We start from the raw sequence: 19,613 nt of genomic DNA on the forward strand, positions 1-19,613 counted from the left end.
CAGGCAAGATGACAAAATATGTAAATAAAAGTTCCCAAGCATTGTTTTCTGATATGAAATATTTTCATGATAATCACTTTATATGTGAAATGTCAAACAAGTTGTATCAGCTTACGTACACAAGAGACTTTAATGTCATGGCAGCCACAAGGATACCCTGTAAAGGAAGTGAATTTCCATTCTTCAGTGTCCATTCTTCAGCATTCCCACCCTTTTTCAGTTTACTCTGAGTGTTAGAAATACGCAGTTTGCTCCGCACAGTTCAGCAAAAAAAAAAGCAGGAGATGTTTTAATACGAAATAATGCGGTGCAAAGACATCCAGTGAAGCTGTCTTCCTAACTCAGGTGGAGATGCCGAAGCATCTGATGCTCTCAAGAACCGCACTGCAAGCTTTGTTTTTTCTTCTCATGTTTGGGAAACTGAGTAAGTTCCTACTTAAAACAAATTAACTTGCTTTATCTCCTGTCAAAAGTTTGTTGATGATGCAAGATTGTGTGTCAGCTTTAGACCTGATCAGACTAGGTAAACTTCATCCATTGGTATTTTAGGAATATCTGTTTTTAAGAAGATCTATTTGTAATTAATGTTTTAAGTAGCTATCCAGAAGACAACTTGAATACATGTTTTTCTGTGTGTGTTTCCTTTTTTAATATTATCTTACATTTTGTTACTAAATGTAATGTTTTTTTTTTAAATTTGCCTCTGCTTTGGTTTTTGGTTTTGGGTTTTATTTGGCTCTGTCTTGAATCAAAAAAGTACATAAGCATATCCTTAGTTTAAACGACTTCAGAACTTAGCTGGGCTGGTTCCTGCATGTCTTACACTGTTTACTGAACAGTGGAGTATTTATCATCCCTGAGAGGTCTGATGTTTGTCTGTTCATACCTGAATGGAGGAATTCATAGATGATTTTCCCTGAGCAAGCAATACTTATTATTTGTGCATTGATAGCTCTGGCAACAAACTTGTTTCTAATCTGTTTAGAGACAACATATTTTCTGTTGTCTCTAAAAGTGAAACATCTATGCTGTGTTCACAAGCTAGAGTAGTGTTTAGGAATTATCGGTGGTGTGTACATCTATTTTTTGGTATGATACATGTTTCTTCTAGAAATCTTTTGAGTGGGCTTTTTTTCTTTCAGCTGATCTTATTTTAAGTCTGTAATTTTAATAGCTAAAGCAGCACAACAAGGTAGAAGGTACATTCAGTACAATGAATGAATCTGCAAAACCTTCTACGCCTGCATTGCTCACCTCTTTGGATCCCATTGGACCCATTGGAATTAATGAGTTTGCTATCGCTAAAGTTAAACAGGTACTTCTGAATTTGCAGGAGCAAGTGTTTAATCAGGTTTTTTGTTGTTTGAAATGTCAGTTTTGTGAGAGTTCTCCATAAGGAGTTAGAACTGCAATAGGGAAAATTCTAGGGATTGAAACAGCTTTAGTTTTGGAGCGTTAGAATTTACTTTGAGGTTGTGGAAGAGGAATTGTGCTTCTCTGAGAACCGCTGTCTTACCGTTAGGTTGCACGTACTGACCTTGTCTCACAGGTTCTTCCTCTTAGCAAACTTGTTGTCGGGTTGTGAAATATGAATACATTGTTAAAAAAGAAGGAAAAGGAGGAACCTTATTGGCATTTTATTAGCACTGTTAAAAGCATCGTAAAACTAATGATAGAAAAGTTAAATGTTGGCATTATTTTTTTTTTTTTTTAAAAGTAATTTTGAACTAATTTGAAATCCACAATTAGCCTGGATCACAGGTGGCAAGAAGTTTTAATGATAGACTAGCCCAGGCCTTGAGGAAAATTATGCATAATTATTCATAACTGCTATTTTTGGCTTGCTTGCATTTGTCCTAGACCTCTGCCTGAGGAAACAATTTGAAATAATTAGTGTGCGAGTGCACTGACAATGATGAATGAATCAAATGCATCTGGTGCCAAACAGGGATCATGATAAGAAGCAGATAACTTTGGCAACTGTGGATTTTTTGTTTTTCAGTCTCTGAGACTGGGAACAGTTTGTTCATTTTATTAGGTTGACATGCTCAAGGTAGAAAATTACCACTCACAGGGCCATGATCAAAGTGCAGCTAAGAATTCCAGCATTGCGAACACGAAACAGTTCTGCAGACTGCCTGCACAAATATTCAGGGCAAAGAAAATGAAGGGGGTATTAAGGCAGAACATTTTGAACACACAGGTCAGAAAAGCCAAAAGTTAATGTTCTGACAGCAAAATGCCTTGCTTATCTTACATAGGTTGCAGGCACATTTTACGTAAATATTCAGCAGCGTAAATACAGCTGCATGTCATTACTCAGGGCAAAGCAAAAGCAGAAACAAAAAGATTCTGTTCGGATTCATGCATTTTAACTTAGTTGAGAAGGCTTCTGGAGTCTTCAGGGGTGTTTCTTTCTCTGGCTTGAGTGCTCAGTGTCTCATCTATGTAATTGACTTTACATGGGTTTAGAATAGGATGAATATGAGGTTCTTTTTAAATACAAGTGTTTAATGAAGAGGGGAAATAGGGCATTTCAGTTACTATGCCCAAGATAGCTCATTTTTTATCTTGTTGGACAACTGAAAGAACTCTTAATAGTTTTGAGTTTTCTCCTAATAAATTGAATAAAACAAGAAGAGGGCACAAGATAGTGTTCAGGTCAGTGACTCAATAACTTAGCTATGACTGGCAGTTTCTCAATGCAGAGATAATGTGGCTTGTAGTTACTACCTTGAAATTATAACATCAGGAGTAAAGTTCTCTGAAACAAATGTGGCTGTAAAGAGATTTTTTTTCAGACTGAAATGTAAGCTATAAATTTGATGGAAGAGCTGACAAGTTGGGAGTTGAGCTTTTGTCACTTTTGTTTCTAGGTGTTTCAGATAAAGTTGTTACAATGAAGATTTAAATTTTCCAGCTTGTCAACTGCTGCTGTATGTGCTGTCTTTTAAAGGAGCTTCATAGTGACACACATTTTATGCATTTGATTGGATCTTAAACTGTGTAAACTTGAACAGGAGGAGTTTAGTAAGTCTTCTAGCTAGTTTTCCAACTTCTCCTTCTGTACATAATTAATGTTTTTCTAGTGATTTCTAGTGATTTTTCTAATGAGAATCCTCACATTGCCCCAGAAACTTACACCTGTGTGGACGATAGTCACTACAGAGCTCTCGTGTTGTGAATGCCTTTGGCAGAATATGGATATAAAGAAATTTTTGGCCTTTCTAAGCAAAATTCCTGTTCCTATGAGAAGTTCTGCTGTGAGGATATGTTTGTATGATCAGATATTTTTCTTGTAAATATCTCTGGATGCCATGTGGAAATCCCCTAAAATCACTGAAGTTTTTCGTTTGTTCTTGAATCTTAGTGGTCTCTGGATCTGCTGCTTGGTATTAATGTGGGAGGGGACTAGGGAAAGAAAACGTGATGACTGTATGTTCAGAGCCTTTATTTGCCTGCAAGAAAGCTGGGGAGGGAGGCAGGTAGTGATAGAACAAGGGGTAATAATGGCTTTAAACTGTCAGAGGGGAGATTTAGATGAGATATTAGGAAGAACTTGTTTCCTGTGAGGGTGGTCAGACACTGGAACAGGTTGCCCAGATTTCTGGATGCCCCCTCCCTGGAAGTGTTGAAGGCCAGGTTGGATGAGGCTTTGAGTAACCTGGTGTAGTGGAAGGTGTCCCTGCTGATGGCAGGGGGGTTGGAACTGGATGAGCTTTAAGTTCTCTTCCAACCCAAACCATTCTATGATTCTATTATTTGCCGAGTTGAGAAACTTTAAAAAGAGTGAGCTGACTCACTGCATAAGCACCATTTGTCTTGTACATTCAGAGACAAAATGTCTTACTAGCATGGGTCATTTCATATTATTTTAGCTGTCGAAGATTCCAGAAGCAAAACTCCTCATAATCCTGAGGCTACCGGATAAAATGCCAAATGAGCACCCAAGCAAAGGCTCTGTTGCAATCAGCCTGCTGCGAGCCTTTTCCCTTGTCTTCTCTCTGGGTTCTGCCTCTTGCCATGACTGGTGAGTTTCTGTGTCCAGCTCATGAAGCTGACCCTACTCAGGCATTGTCTGTCTGCAGCTTGGGTGCTCTGCTGAACGGTCATCCTGAGATGTATTTAAGTGGATACTCCATATCCACTGTACCAAATCCAGGGGCATCTTGACCTGTGGCCACAAGCTGGGATACAATTTTTGGTTGCTCTGTAAACTGGCTCTCTCCAGAAGTATGTCAGTCCAGACCAGATCTTGCTATTCCGCATGATTTCCCACTTTCCTGGAACACAAAGGTCCTGTGGGAAAGAAGATGTATAATCACCTAATTAGGCGATATCATAATACCTATGCACAGTGGAGCAGAGTTAAAGATTTCCATGTTTCAAAAAGCATAGAATTGATTGACATTTTAGTGGCTCTGTGGAGGATGAGAGGAAATGATGTTATTTTCTTCATTCTTAGCTTTTTGAGGATCTGGTAGAGATACTTTCTTTCAGGAGGTGTTACAGGCCTTTTAGGAAAGAGTTGGCAGATCTAGGATCAGCCTACCATTTGTCTTCTGCCCTGTCAGGATCTTCCGACCTGAAGGGCAAACCCAGCATCTTGACTCAGGCTGAAAAGCAAAACACAGCGCTGTTCTAACTTCTGAGAAAGAAACCCAGCTCTGTTTCAGCTAAAAACCAGGGCAGGTTGACACAGTTATGAAGCCTTGTGTCTTGGGGAAATCAGACTAAACCACCTTTATCTCTGCTTCTTGCAGAGGAAGTAATATGTGATTAGCTGAATCTTATCTGTTGGTCTGGGATCTTAAAAGTTCTCCAAAGTGTGTTATGTATCTGTCTAATTCCATAAAGTGTCTAATTGGCATGCAGATCTGTCTAGAACTGGAAGATGTGTGAAATCACTTTTGGTAGTCAACTGCTTATTCGTTAAATGCCCGATGAGATGCATGTAGGACGTGTATCAGGAGTTCCGTGTATATTCTACTAGTAAAATGTCACCTCTCTCTAGACACTGTAATCTTAAAAAAAATAGCATGCAAATACCTTGTGAAAAAGGATAAAAGCCTTTGCTTTGAACATGTTCTTTGGAGACATTCTTGAGAAAATGTGTGTTGTGGAGGCAAATACCGCTGACAGTATTACATGCGTAGGAATCTCTTTGTCAAACGTGCAGTTTGCCTGATGAAAAGGTGTTTTGGGGATTTGAGAAATTCAAATTTGTTCTATTACCTTTGTTTTCTAACAGTTTAATTCTGCTGTTCTTTTTCACAGCTCCTAAAAAGAAACATTTAAGAGATTTTTGATTGTAGGTAGGTGTGTTTCTCAGTCAAGTTCCTCTGTGCATATATTCATAGAAGGCTTAACTGCTACACAAAGAGTTGAGTCTTGGTGAATATTTCTCTTTAATTTGTTAGTGGGTCAAAATCATGCAAATGTGGATTTCTCAGTTGATTAATAAGACCAGTTGATACTTCTGTTAATTAAAGCATGAAAAGGATATCTGGAATGCCTGCTGTCCCGAGTAATGTATTTGGAGGTGGAAGCCTGGCAGGTTTGATTTCATGGTGTCACAATGCAAGTGCAGACATCCGTGGAAAAAGAATCAACTGCTGAAAATAATCAAATATGAACTAATCACGATGAATGATGTTTTCTAAGGGAAAGAAGTGAGTGCTCTCATGCTGAGTAGAAAAAGACAAAACGTTTGGTTAGGGGTTTTTTGTGTGTTTTTTGAACTTACCATAATTGATGTTTAATTATTGAGGTTTTTTTGTTATGGAAGGAGTGATACTGCGAGGATTTGATGGCTTAGAGCTTTATAGGCCTAATTTGCTTTCTAGAGAAAAGGACTGAACACTGAGTTTGGGGGAAATTACTGTTTCTCTTTTGCAGACATTTAAAAAAAATATATAGACTTTTCATTGTGATAAAAATGGGAAGATTGAAGACTTAAGTAAATATTTTAGCCTTCAAGGGTTATTCAGTGGTCCTAAAACTAACTGGATTTTTATACAGTCCTAGAAACAAGACTAGTTTACTCTTTACCTGTAAAATTACTCTTCCCAAATCACATCTATATACAGTATTTCACATGTTTTTTGTTTTGCTGTGGGCAAATACCTTGGTGTAGATTTTCTCGTGATTTGAATTTACTAGTTAATTTTTTATATACTCATTTCCCAAAAAGCAAAATGAGAAGGGTAATTTCTCTGACACAACAGAATCGAACTGTGTACTGGCTCTTTCCAGATGGAATCACAGTGTAAAGTAAGAAACTTCTTTGAGGAGGAAAAAATGCAAAGATTTCCTTTGTAGTGGATAAACTAATTTATTGTTAGTGTCTGAAGCTATCACTGTCAGTCTGTGGACGGGATGTGGTAATAGCTGCCTCAAAAGTTATTAGCAGCATCTTACACATGTTAACAGCTGCACAGATAATTGAGGGGGGTGGTGTGTGGATGGGATTTTTGGTAGTAGTGGGGTTTGGTTTTTTGGTTTTTGTTTTGGGGTATTTTTTGTGTGTGTGGTGGTTTTTAATATGAGCCTAATCAGAGAAACCTTGTCATTCATCCCGTATCCCTGCTCTTCATTGCCATGTCAGGAGCCCATCAGCTTGCCATGCCAGGCAGAGGTGGGATGCTGGGGAGGAGAGGAGGTGACAGAGGCAGCCGGGGCCAGTGACAGCCTGGCAGGTACCACACCATGTAACCAAACTCTGCTGCACAGGCAGGCTTGGGCAACAAAAGGCACACATGTGTCCTTTGTAAGCTTCATTAACTCTTTTAGAAGAAAGAGTGCTACTTTGACATATTAATTAGTTGCCATGCTTTCTTTTACTGGGAGTTAACCTTTGCTTTGGTCACTTGATTCAAATGACTGATAATTGCGAGGCTGTTAGAGGTCTGTTTATGCAAAGTGTACTTCAAGGGGCTTCGCTGTCTGGGTGAGCAGGCAAATGTTTCATATCACTTGTGCTTGCTCCACACTCCTTTCCCTAAAAAGAGAAAGAGCAACTGAGGAGAAACAAAGCAAAGATAAAAGACTAACAAAAGAAGTTCCTGCTAAGGAAACCAGTTCTTCTTCGTCAGAAAATAAATGGAATAGTGAAAAAGTGGTCTGATACAAAGTTGTTACACAAATAAAATGTGTCCTACGTTATTTCCTGCATTATGTTAGAATATACTGTGCTCAGAGGTTACTGATTTTCTGAAAATTCAGTACGTTTTTTTCATTTTTTTTACATGAGTGCTGAATAATGTGTTTTACCTCTATAGAAAAAGAGTAAGCTTTTGGATTGTTTGTTTGAAACTTTCTGGCTAAAGTAAGACAAAAACTCCATACAGTTTAACTTTAACTGGTATAGTTTTGTGGATCTCACTTTTGTTGTATATATGTTTAACTTTGTACTATGTTTAATATTTTCCTTAACAGGTGTAAGACAAAAAACACCAAATATTTTTTTTAACACACTTTTTTTTTTTTTTTTTTAAAGCAATGCTTTTCACAAAACCTTCTTTTGACACTTTGTTTCAACTTTTCTCCACTATTTCAGTCAAAGGTAGTGCCTGGCATCTCTATATAGTTTTAATTGCTCCCCAACAGGATTGAGTTTTTGTTTTTTATTGATAAGTTTATTATTAGAGTGAAAAATTTCACTCTGACCTAATTTCTAGGATTATTTGCAGTGTGTATTTTCTGTTTGCTGAGTATTGGTTGATGAGTGTTGGTAGCACAAACAGAAAGATGGTTTTAGCTAAACTTCATCCAGTTATGTCTTCTTAGCTAAGGTCTCAATTTTCAGAAAAGAGTGTCATAAAAGCTGACTGTCCATTTGTATATAAAAACATTTGCATTCAAATGTTACAGAAATGTCCACTTGAGTTTTCTTATTTGTAGTTACTTTAAATCAGGACATTATAGTTACTGTAAACTGGGACACTTAGACTGATAAAACATGAACTTTTGTGATGTGTTGTATTCATCTTGCTGTGATAATTCACTGTAAAAAGGCATGGGACCTTCTTTCTTAAATCTGTGCTAGAAAATAGCATCTACCATTCAGACTGAAAGCTTTCTCTGGGCAAAGATGAGTCATTCTTACATATTCCTATTATGCCTTGCACAATGGGGTTGTTCCTTCTTAGTACTACCACTTTTCAAGTCATAAATGTAGCAGTCAAAATACTTTTTCCTGAACTTACCTCCCACAAAAAAAAAAAAAAGTGCCATTATCTTGGTGTCAGAAACATTGAAGTTTCTATTATTTTTTTTTCTTGGGTGACCTGCTTTGTAGGGTAGATACTTCTTAGAGTTCTTCCTTTTTCCACAGTCAATCTATCTGCATTCTTTATTGTGTAAATCTCAGTTTCTTTGTCATTTAATGCATTGTAAATCACTTTAATTCTAGCTAAATCTTCAATTTTAAGTTAGTGCTGTATTTTATGATCGTAAAACAGGAATGCTAACATGGATCTTAAGTCGCTTCTGTGAGACAGATTGTTTTTCTATAAATGTATATTTAAGATCATCAATGTAGAGAATAAGTTTGTTTTGAAATTTAGAAAATAATTTTTAGCTGGCATAGTTTCAGAATAGGGTGTTTACATTGTTCATTGTAGGAGATTTGATTGATTGTTATTCTGACTGTTCAAAAGATGTAAAGCACAGGAGCAGGTGTTATATGCTGAAAGAAATGTTAAGTACCTAAAAAATAACATACTGAAGCTTTCTAAATTGGAAGAACTCTTCCAGTCTCTTCATGATCTGCTGCTCTTCCAGAAGACCTGAAAAAAAAGGGAAAGTGGAGTTAGTCTTCACTGTAAGGAATATCATCTATCTCCTTAGGATTTTTGAAATTATTTACTTTCTGGATGGTTATTCTGGAGGGCTGAGGTCTGTTGAGCATTGCTTTTTATTTCATGTGCTGTCTCGAAGACAACTAGACAGACTTTTTAGAATGAAGCCTGTGATGATAGGGCCTGTGTTAGCATGCAGTCATCTTAGAATCATAGAATGGTTTGGCTTGGAAGGGACCTTAGAGATCATCCAGTTCCAACCCCCCTTGCCAGCAGCAGGGACACCTCCACTAGATCAGGTTGCTTAAAGCCTCGTCCAACCTGGTGGTATTCAGTGTTGTTTAGGATAGACTTGGGTATCTGAAATATCCCTTTGGTTGGCACGTATGACATGGTGCCTACAGGAGACCCATGTCCTTTAGGGGCATCAGATGGAGGCCAACCATGAAACCCTGAAGCATATAAAATGACCCTACAGACGTGTTTAAGCACCACGTTTACTCCAGGGATGTCCTGTTCAGATATTAGAAGGCCCCTATAAGATCTCCCTGAAACTTTCTCTTTTCCAAGCTGAACATGACCATCATTCATATGTTCTGACTCCTTTTCAGCTTGTCACGCCTCTGTTTTACTGTGAGGAATTCTATCACACTTTTATATAGTTATAATCTTGCTCTTCCCTGAGTTAAAAAAAAAAAAGAAAAAGAAAAAAATAATAAAAAATAAGGTATTTAAGTATTTCCCAAATACTGACTTTGCTTACATCATCCTAGAATCAGTAGAAGTCTGCCCACCTTTACAGGGCTCTCTCAGTCTTTTGTCTCTTACACTTTTCTCCATCAGAGCATGTGGCTGTGTATACTGTTGATGACATGAGTTTGACCACCCTCAAAAGTGATTTGGTTTGTTATTTCTAGTGTTAAGCAGGGAATGTCTCTTTCTGTTTGTAAAAGATACTTGATCTAGTCTTTTTTTAAAACATCTTGGTGGGGTTTTTTTTGTTTGTTTGGTTTTTTTTTTTTACATCTCTCAGTGCCCCTATATATGTCAATGACCAGAGAAATCTGTTAAAGACCAAATTGTCTTAATTAGCTGAACATGTTTGCTTGTACTGCTCTTTAGAGTCATGAATGAGAAGTTGTTAAATGCAGTCTCATTTCATTCTTCCCCTGCTTGGATCACACATGTGCAGTCACCCCAAAATTGCTGTCATGACTGAATTAGCACTGTTTAAATAAATGACTGCTGAGTATAGCCTGGAAAGAGTTAACAGCAATTGTGTTCCTACTATAAAGTGAGAATAACTTCCCTGCTGATAAAGGGAACGGGGCCCTTTGGGTACAGACTTGTGGAATAGAAAATGTTGTTTCATTGGGTCTTCCGGATCATAGAAGAAGGTGTCTGTGAAAGTGCTTTTATGTAAGAACAAAAGGCCTTGCACAGGTATTCTGTACAGATCACAGTTCTCTCATAAATTAAAGAAGCAACTTTGTGACCTGTGTGCATACAGGTGCTATAAAGTGCAGTTACCAAGTTACTGATTTCACCTTAAATCACCTGCAAAGTGGTGCAATTTTGCTGACGTTTGTGCTGTGCTTGCTGGTACTATTGCTGAGATGGACAACTTCACTTGCATGGTCAAATGGTTTGTGCCAGACACAGGATGGTCTTGTGAGAATCAGAATGAGTTGGCTCTGTAAATTATGCAGGAAACCAGCAGTGCTGGAGCCATTATAAACTTTGCTGCAGTGTACAGGGTGTTGTCAGTGTGGAAGGGGCAGTAATCTGGAAAGCAAGTGTGTGGATCTAGGTGTCTTTTTACCAAAGCGTGTTTGGGTCATGGTGAACTGACAACGTGCTTATTCACAGGGGAATCCACTTTTGAGAAGTGAAAGTTCCAAGTATGTTGTTCCTCCCCAGGTGCAGAACTTTGTACTTCCCCTTGTTGAACTTAATGAGATTCCTGTCAGCCGACATGTTTCTCCAGCCTGTCAAGGTCCCCCTGAATGGCAGCACCACCTTCTGGCATATTAATCACTCCTCCCATGTGTCATCAGCAAACTTGCTGAAGGTACACTCTGCCCCATCATGGAGATCATTAATGAAGATGTTGAACAGGATTGGACCCATTGTTGATGCTTGGGGTACACCACTAGTTAATGGCATCCAGCTAGACTTTCTGCGGCTGATCATAAGCTTCTGAATTTGGCTGTTCAGGTGGTTTCAGTCCACCTCACTGCCTGCTCATCTAGTCTACATTTAATCAGGCTTCTCTGTGATCATGTTATGGAAGACAGTGTTGAAAGCATTACTGAAGGCCAGGTAAATGATATCCACTGCTCTCCTCTCATCTACTAGGCTGTTCATTTCAGCACAGAAGTTTGTCACCTTGGTCAAGCATGACTTCCCCTTGGTGAAGCCATTGCTCACTCTTCCTGATGATTTTCTTGTCTTTTATGTTCTTGGAAATAGTTCCCAAGATTAGTTGTTTTATCATCTTCCCAGGGATGAAGGCTGACCAGCCTGGAGCTCCCAGGTCTTCCCTATTCCTGATCCCTCTACTGCTACCCTATCCATGGAACTGGCATTAACACTGTGCTTGTTGACCATAGTAGCCATTCTTGTGGCTTTATTTAGTTTTGTTTGTTTGTTTGTTTGGGTTTTTGTTGCCTTTGGTCTGTTTTTGGTGTGTTTTTGCCAGGTTGTCATTCAGATGGGTTTTTCCCTGTATCAGCTCCCTGCATTGCCACTTCAACACTAATGCAGGGAGCAGAAGAGAAGGTAGGATTAGGGCACACACTGTGCACTTAGGTTTCTTCTGTTAAAAAGAAAAAAAAAAGGAAAGAAAAAAGAAAAGTTTGTTTAAACTGGGATCATTCATTGATGATTGGAGGTCACACACATTTCTGTACTCTTCACAGGAAAAACACATCAGAATAAAGTATTATGGCATGGATGTTGTTTGTGGTGTTTTATTTTCAGCTTGCTGTTCCAGTAGTCAGGCAGTGGTTCTTCCTGAAGGACAGTGTCTTGACAGTAGGTGAGTTTTAAATTATGCCTTAGGACATTCATAGAATCATAGACTGGTCTGGGTTGGAAGGGACCTTAAAGCTCACCCAGTTCCAACCCCCCTGCCATCAGCAGGGACACCTTCCACTAGACCAGGTTACTCAAAGCCTCATCCAACCTGGCCTTCAACACTTCCAGGGAGGAGCAGCCACAGCTTTTCTGGGCAACCTGTTCCAGTGTCTCACCACCCTCACACTAAAGAACTTCTTCCTAATATCTAATCTAAACCTACCCTCTTTCAGTTTAAAGCCATTCCCCCTAGTTCTGTCATTAACTGCCCTAACGAAAAGTCCCTCCCCAGCTTTCTTGTAGCCCCTTCAGGTACTGGAAGCCACTATAAGATCTCCCTGGAGCCTTCTCTTCTCCAGGCTGAACAGCCCCAACTCTCTCAGTGAATTTCTTTTCACTTACTGTCCTTCTCTGTTGCTTGGTCTTGTAAGCCTGACATCCTTTTGTCCTCACTTTTGCTCTCCCATTTAGGCTTCTGATACTTTTAACTTTTTTTATATATTTTCCTAAAATTTGTATCTTTGTTTTCATTCTGCTTGGAAAAAATACCCTTGGCTTTTGAGATGGAGCAGTACAAAAAATTTATAATTTGTTCTGTGCATTTAGGTTTCATCTGTTAAAAAAAAAAAAGGAAAGAAAAGAAAAAAGAAAAGTTTGTTTAAACTGGATCATTCATAAATATGATTTGAATGTTTTTGTGTGAACAAATTTCAGCTGTGGGAGGCTCGCGATGAGACTTTCTGTGTGATTAATCACGAACATTGCAAGCTGATGTTTCTCTTTCTTTGATAAGGTTACAAAAACTCTGTCAAACATCTACATAGAAAACACTTTTGCTTGCTTTTCTTGTCTCTCCCACCTATGCCTCTAGGAAATAAAGCAAAACCATTGCTAAAACAAATATGTAACCCCTGAACAAGAGCAGTAAGAGTAAACAGAGATGAAGTTTGGGCTTTTTTTTCCCGAGTCCTATCTGCCTGCTAGTGCGAAAAGAAAAGAAAAAAAAGATACCCTCAAGAACAAAACTACAGTTTCATACTTGAATTCAAGAATCTGCATATGTGGAAGGTAGTATAAATCATCACTAAATTATGTTTTTACTCTCTTTGTCACCCTTTTTCAAAGCAGAAGGCTTTTGTCTTTTCTTCAGCCCGTCATTTTTTGTGGGAAACTTGAGTTTCCATACAGTTCAAAATAGGTAAATGTGGGACATATAGTATATGTGGGACATATAGTATGTCCTTTATAATGAAAAATGATGCCTCAGTATTAAAAAAAAAAACAACAAAAAAAATTTCTTGTATTATTTTTAGCTACTTGATCTCTCTGTCCACACAATTATATTTAGCAATACTTCTAAGTCTAAGCAATCTCTTCGAAGTTGTGTAAGTAGACATCTAAATAATACTTTATTTTTTTTTCTTTCCAAAATATCTGTGTATAGTGAATGAAGTGTTAACTCGGGATTATTTTCAGGCATGTGAAGCATGATTGTTCAGTATTTTTACTGAATTTTTATATTTAATTTTAATAGATAATTGCTGATTTATCAATAACAGCAACAGAATGATTTTCCTGTTGGAAGTATTTTATTTTATGGTGTGAAATAGGTGCAGTGTAATCACAGTAAGCACAATTTTTCATTTAGTATGAGATAATACTGCATTTAAAATTAGCAGACCAGGATATTCCACAATTTTTAATGCATAAATTATAAAACTACTGGGCATAAAGTGTGCATTTAGCATCACCTGCATAAAATACTTCCATGAATTCAAAGATATGTTGTGGGGTTTTTAGTTATAAATGCCGCAATTTATTTATTTATTTATTTATTTTTAAATTCCTGACAAAATGAAATGTAGACAAACAAATTTGTATTTTTGGGCTTTTTTGAGGGGCAAATTACTGTTTTCATTGCAGAACTGTTAGTCTTAGCACTTGAAATTTTGGTATATGTAATATGGGATTTTGTGCCATCAAAGATAATGTGTATATTTAACACATTTTTTTTTTTATGAACCCCTTTGGTTTTGGGTATTGCACCAGAGTGGTTCATCAGTAATAATTTAGTTCTTTGTTGTTTCAAGAATGAATTCTGTGTATTATGGTTATCAGCTTCCTACGTTCTCCATCACATTTTCTGCTGTTGTAAGCTGTAAGTGACATATGGGGTTCAAGCTGTAGTTCTCATTTCCCAAAACATTGCCAATTAGATTGTTGGCTCTGGGACACGTGAATATGAAACAACTATGAAGTGCACTTTTGAACTTTATTGCATATCAGTAAATCTGTATTTCAGATTTAGCTGTATTTCATGGGTTATAAATCAGTAGCGATACTGAATTTTTCCTGTTTCCTGTGGCTTGAAGTACATTCCGAGTGTTTCATGTGATGGGTTTCTCTCTAGGTCTTGTAGGAGAGGTTTCCGATTCCAGCAATGGTGAGGATTCTTGACAGCTCAGGTTCTCTGTTAGAAATTTGCTGGCTTTGATTTTCATTCTCTCAACGTGTTCAGAAGGACACTAGGAAGCAAGTGACTAAAGCCGAAGATCTGAAAGACAGCTGCCTACATATGATAGCTTTCCTAACCAAGCTTATTAAAATGTAATTTTTATCTTCTGGTTTATGGCACTTCAAAGACTTAACTCGCCTAGAAAGTCTGTGATGATCTTATCTCAGTCCTGAGATTGAGTCTTCTTTATCAGAAGCATAAATAATTTGACACAGATCCTAACCTTTGGGTAAAAAAAAGCCCAGGGGAATGAGATAGTGTGAAGGTCAGTTTGTCTGTCATCCTTTGAGTTGTGATTCACCCATTAGTGTTGAGGTCATTGTCAGGACAATATGGAAGACCATATGGTTACTACTATGGGGCTACCTTGTTGGCCAATAGAGGGTCTCATTGTATTCTGGTTCTATGTAAACTTTAACCTCTGGAGCCACAATTCATGAAAATAAATGAAATAGTGAAATCCTTGTCTGATTTCTGCCCCCCTCCTACACAGTCACAAATGCAGATAACAGTCCAACACACTTGCATTTATCAATACACATTCCCAGCAGGCTTTCCTTTATGTTTAGGGCTGTAGTTTGGGGGGGGGAGGGGGGAAATAAAAATCCTTCTCTCCTGTGCAGTTGTTTTAATTTTGAGCTTGTCACAGTATGTAATCAATGTCTTACTTTGAGCAGTGTAAAGCTGACTTTTCTTTTTTAACCACAGGACCTAGAAGTGAAGCAATTTGAATGTTTGAATACAAAACCAGCAGTGCTGTACTATTGAGTGTGTTTATAGCCAAGCTATTATGGGAAAGAAATGAAGCTTGAGTAAATAAAAGTAAGCTCTAGAAGTATTTTCAGCTTTACAGCTAATGAGCACTGTTTACCTTTAGAGTAATTCTCTGAACCATATTTAATCTCTGCAGTAAGGTATTGATAGTAATGATAATAATTAGTGTAGTGTATCTCATGAAGCACACCGTGCTCCACTGTACCAGGGTAAGCTAGAAAAAGAAATATAAACCTCATATTTACATACAAGGTTTTATGGAGGAATTTTGTTAGTAGGATTATAGGTCAGGAGTTTGTGTTCCTGTTAATGTCTGCCAACTTTATAAGTAAACAAATATACTTATATAATGGGATTTGGATTTGAGGGGTTTTTTTGTGAGGCTTCTCTAAAATATTACAATAGTTTTAGTATTGCGTGTATCCTATTTCCAGGAGAGATTTGACTTCTCCTTGGGCTTGCAATGACCTGTTAGCCATGTCTGCAGCAAAGATGCTGTGCAAGATGCAGGTAATGTGGTGTGAACAGAATTTTCTTTTATTTTTTTTCCCCACAAAGTTTTTTGTTGTTTTGGGGTTTTTTTTGTATTTGTGTGCTGTTTTTATCTAATGAGCTTACATTTACCCAAGACTGAAACTGACTGAACCTGAAAACTGCCCAATGGCTATACGACTATGGCTGTTTTATTTTTCCTACATGGAAAACTAAGTATTTCCATGACATGCTTACTTTTTTGTAGTTCACAATGTGTATGAATTGTCAAATAATTTACTGAGAGTTTTTAGAAAATGATGCATCTCTAACTTACTGCTATAGTATAGAACTGTGAAAATTAGTTAATGCCGTTACTCCTCAAAGAGTTTTTGGTTAAAGTCCTGGTTGAATTACTTCTGTTTATTTATCTCGTATTAAATTAGCCATGAGTTCCTCTTTCATCCCTGCCTTGACATATGAAAAGTAATTGTTTAATAATGTTTCAGAGCCTTGAGAAATTAAGAGCAACTTAGCCAGAGGTTGAGAAGATATCTGGACTATCTCCAGAATTCCCAGTCTAATTACTTTCTTCTTGTTGAACTGAAGTGAATTTATCTTTAGAAAATATGAAATGTCAAGCTATGAGTTCCTGTATTAAACATGTTTTTCAATTAAAATAACTGTGGAAATATGTGCATAGAACTAACTTTTCCTAATTGCATGGTGAGAAAATTAATTTACATAGAATTACAGTAAAAATATAATAATTATCATTACTCTTTTTGACCCAGCAGTTGACAAAAGAATAATAACCTTTTTAGAGGTTTTTTTAACTTAGCCTTTTAAGCATAATGACTATTCTCTGATTTCAATATGTGCTTAATTCTCAAGACCCTATGTGATAGTTAGATTTAAAAAATAATACCTGTACTATTTTTATTTATTGCCATTTTTGCAGTACTTTCCAAGTAAGAGGTGGGAGGAAACGGTGTTATACTTTTCAGGTTCATCTCATAACTATTTCTGGCTTATCTCCATTAAAGGGAAGATATGATGGCAGAGACAGGATTTCTGATGTTGTTTACTTCAAGAGTGTGTGTTTTGCTTTCCACAGGAATCAAAGGGCCATGTTAGGAGGAAAAATGAATGAGTTTATTGATGACTTACAGGAAGATTATAATATAAAGTACTTTGCATACATTGTTAGGAGCAGAGCTGCTGATTGACTTTTGTTAACCTGTTGTCACAGGCTCGGTTAGTTGATTCAGAGCTGATGTAGGGAGGTGAGGGCTGTGTTTGTCCTTATGTGAGACCTTTCGTGTACCAAACTGAAAGCCATTCTGTGTGGGTGAGGATGCTGGTTCTGAATACAAGCCTTCCTCAGTGCCTGAATCAAGAGGCAGGGGGAAAAAAAAGCTCTTGGTGTACAGCTGAGGTAAGGGAGGCCGTGCAGGCTGTAGTCATTGCTACAGCTGAGATGTGTGCCAGGGATGTAGGAGGAGTAAGTCTGGACAGTGGATGAAGGAAGCATCTGGGCAATGGGATACCATAACTGCTTGCATTAGCTGAGGCTGAAGAAGTGGCGGTTAATGACTAACATTAGTGTATGCCTAGTAGTCATGGTAAGTGAACTTTGTAGTTTCATTAACTCAGAATGCAGTTTTCAGTGAAAGCATGAAGTGATGAATGAAAAGAACAACTCTTCAAGCTGTTACTAAGAAATGATGCTGGAGATGGGAGCGTGGAGACGTGTGAGCGCGGAACTCTGCTTAGCTGAGGAATATCAAAAAAGAGCATTGCCGTATGAAATAAGTAGAAACAAAACAACCCAAATACTTCTAAATGATGGTAATTACACTGAGCAGCCTTTTATGGAATTGACTGTGGGCTCCATCTGTCATGGAAGTTGTTTGAGTTTTCAAATTAAATTGTTCTCTCATATGAAGTTATGAAGCATTAACTACGCTTCACTCACACAAATTAAACTTTCCCATTTCTAGATTAGTTCTCCATCTGTGTCGTGCGAGGGAGCTGAAGAAGGTTTCAAGAGAATCAAGGTCTTGCAGAAGGGAGTCACAGTACTTGCCCTTCGCTGTCTGCTGTGCAGGATTACCTCCAGTGGTGTGTGATCTTAAAGGCAGTTCTTATGTTGGAGACCACGGATCCTGAAAGCTTTTCCCAGAATCTGTGAAGCTGCCTGCAAAAGGGGCCCAGCTCTTTGGATTTGCCAACCTTCTTGAGTTGGAGGGAAGACTACTACACTTGGCAGTAATCTGCTGCACTGTTACTTTGGCAACGATGTAGTGGCCTTGTCAACATTAAGTCTGCCAGAAAGCTGGAAATAGGGACACAAATCTTAGAGCATGTCCATAGGACAACTGTTATGTTCATTCTCAGGTGCTTTGTACTCACCTTCCACTTAACATGGAATTAATCTGCTTGTGAGAGGTAAAGTTGTCCTGGACATGCATAGAAGAATTGCTTGTGGGAATAAGTAGCACTTCTGGTCTGGCTGGTACTGTCTGACTGTTTTCTGGAGTGATCCAACACTTTTTATGGAATGAGTAATGAACTACCCCCCACCCTGGAAACTTGTACTGTGTCCTGTCTTTCTACCGCAGCACATTGTCCTTCCCAGTTTATCCTTATTCATGGTCTGTGGAAAACACTGGTTGAAGGCTACCTTGGTCTCAGAGCAGCTGGCATAAAGATGCCTGGTGGTTTTTTTTTCTGTTCAGTTTTGCACGTAAAAAACCAAGCAAATATTGTTTAGATTAAAGAAAAAAAAGACAGCTATGTAAAATTTCCTCAGAACTCTGCATCTATCTTCAGTTTAATCATCTAAGAACAACTCAGATTTTCTGTTGGGAAGTATGTATTGTGCAGTAGTACTGCCAATTATATTTATTAGCCCTAAATATTAAACAGCTGGCAGGATTCCATTGTATATAAATAAGACATTTGAGACCTGGAAGAATGCCATTTCTAATACAGCCAGCTGGTGCTTTTACAGTTACATTCAGCACAACCCTACTGAATTTCACTGTACGTTCAGTGTTGTCTTAATGACAATAGGAGAACATAGGGTGGTTTGGGATTTCTGTAGGAAATGCCATTGTGTAAAAATACATTGTTTTGAAAAACTGACTGTGCCACGGAAATGCTATATGATGCACCTGTTTTGTGCATTTTGATGTAAATACTTTTGTGTTTATGTGGTTTGCTGGCAAATACAAAGCAAGAAACTGCAGAGGCTTTTCAGTTGTGAATTTTTAAGTGTTCCTGTGACACAAATGTTTTTCATTTTTTTTCTGCTGCGGTGGTGTTTTCCTATTTAAGTAATGGTTTCATGCTTAAAAATTCCTGCTTGCTGCTGCTTCTGAAACCATTTGCTAATGGTTTGGATTTATTTTTTTTTTAATGAAGGCATGATCAACTCTTTGTTAAGAGTCCAGGTAATAACTAAAATAGTAACAAATGTATCTCCCCACTATTAATTTGTTCCTGTTCTATGTATTAGAAGACTGAGGCATAAATGCAGACGAGGGGTATCTTCAGATTTACCTAACCAGCAAATAGTTTGGAGAACTGGCATCTTTCCATTCTTGAATATGCTGTGATCATTTCTTTATAAAGGTTTGCCATCAGTATTCATCTGGCTGCATCCAGATGCAGTGCTTTAGGTGAAACGGAGGATAATGCTGGAGGACTTGATGCTTTTTATTTGTATTATTATTAAATATTAACAAGAACTTATTGTTACAAGCCATATAGCTGAAAGCGTTCTCTCTAACATGACATGTGAAATCATCTCTAATAGTAATTACTGAAGACACAATTTTTCACCGGATTGCCATGTCCCCAGCCTTGGGTGAGTTCCATCTTGGATAAAATTCTCCTTGCTGAAGTACCCATTGTACTAAACAGCTGCTTTATTTCCATCTCTGAAACAGCTATGCTTAAAGGCTGAA

The 19,613-nt window shown here is 37.8% G+C and overlaps 1 protein-coding gene across 1 annotated transcript in view; it reads left to right on the forward strand.

Annotated features, from left to right (window-relative positions):
* Window positions 1–1,213: 1,213 nt before the first annotated feature.
* Window positions 1,214–19,613, forward strand: part of LOC104520752 (ephrin type-A receptor 3-like) — a gene marked incomplete at its 3' end in the record, with an annotated part of 31,127 nt that continues 12,727 nt past the window's right edge. The window contains exon 1 of the mRNA XM_029083635.1: window positions 1,214–1,315. Within this exon, the coding sequence (XP_028939468.1) occupies window positions 1,214–1,315 (102 nt within the window). The remainder of the gene's footprint in view (window positions 1,316–19,613) is intronic.

Source organism: Antrostomus carolinensis, unplaced genomic scaffold, assembly GCF_000700745.2.
Source record: "Antrostomus carolinensis isolate BGI_N321 unplaced genomic scaffold, ASM70074v2 scaffold1662, whole genome shotgun sequence".
NCBI classification, from domain to species: Eukaryota; Metazoa; Chordata; class Aves; order Caprimulgiformes; family Caprimulgidae; genus Antrostomus; species Antrostomus carolinensis.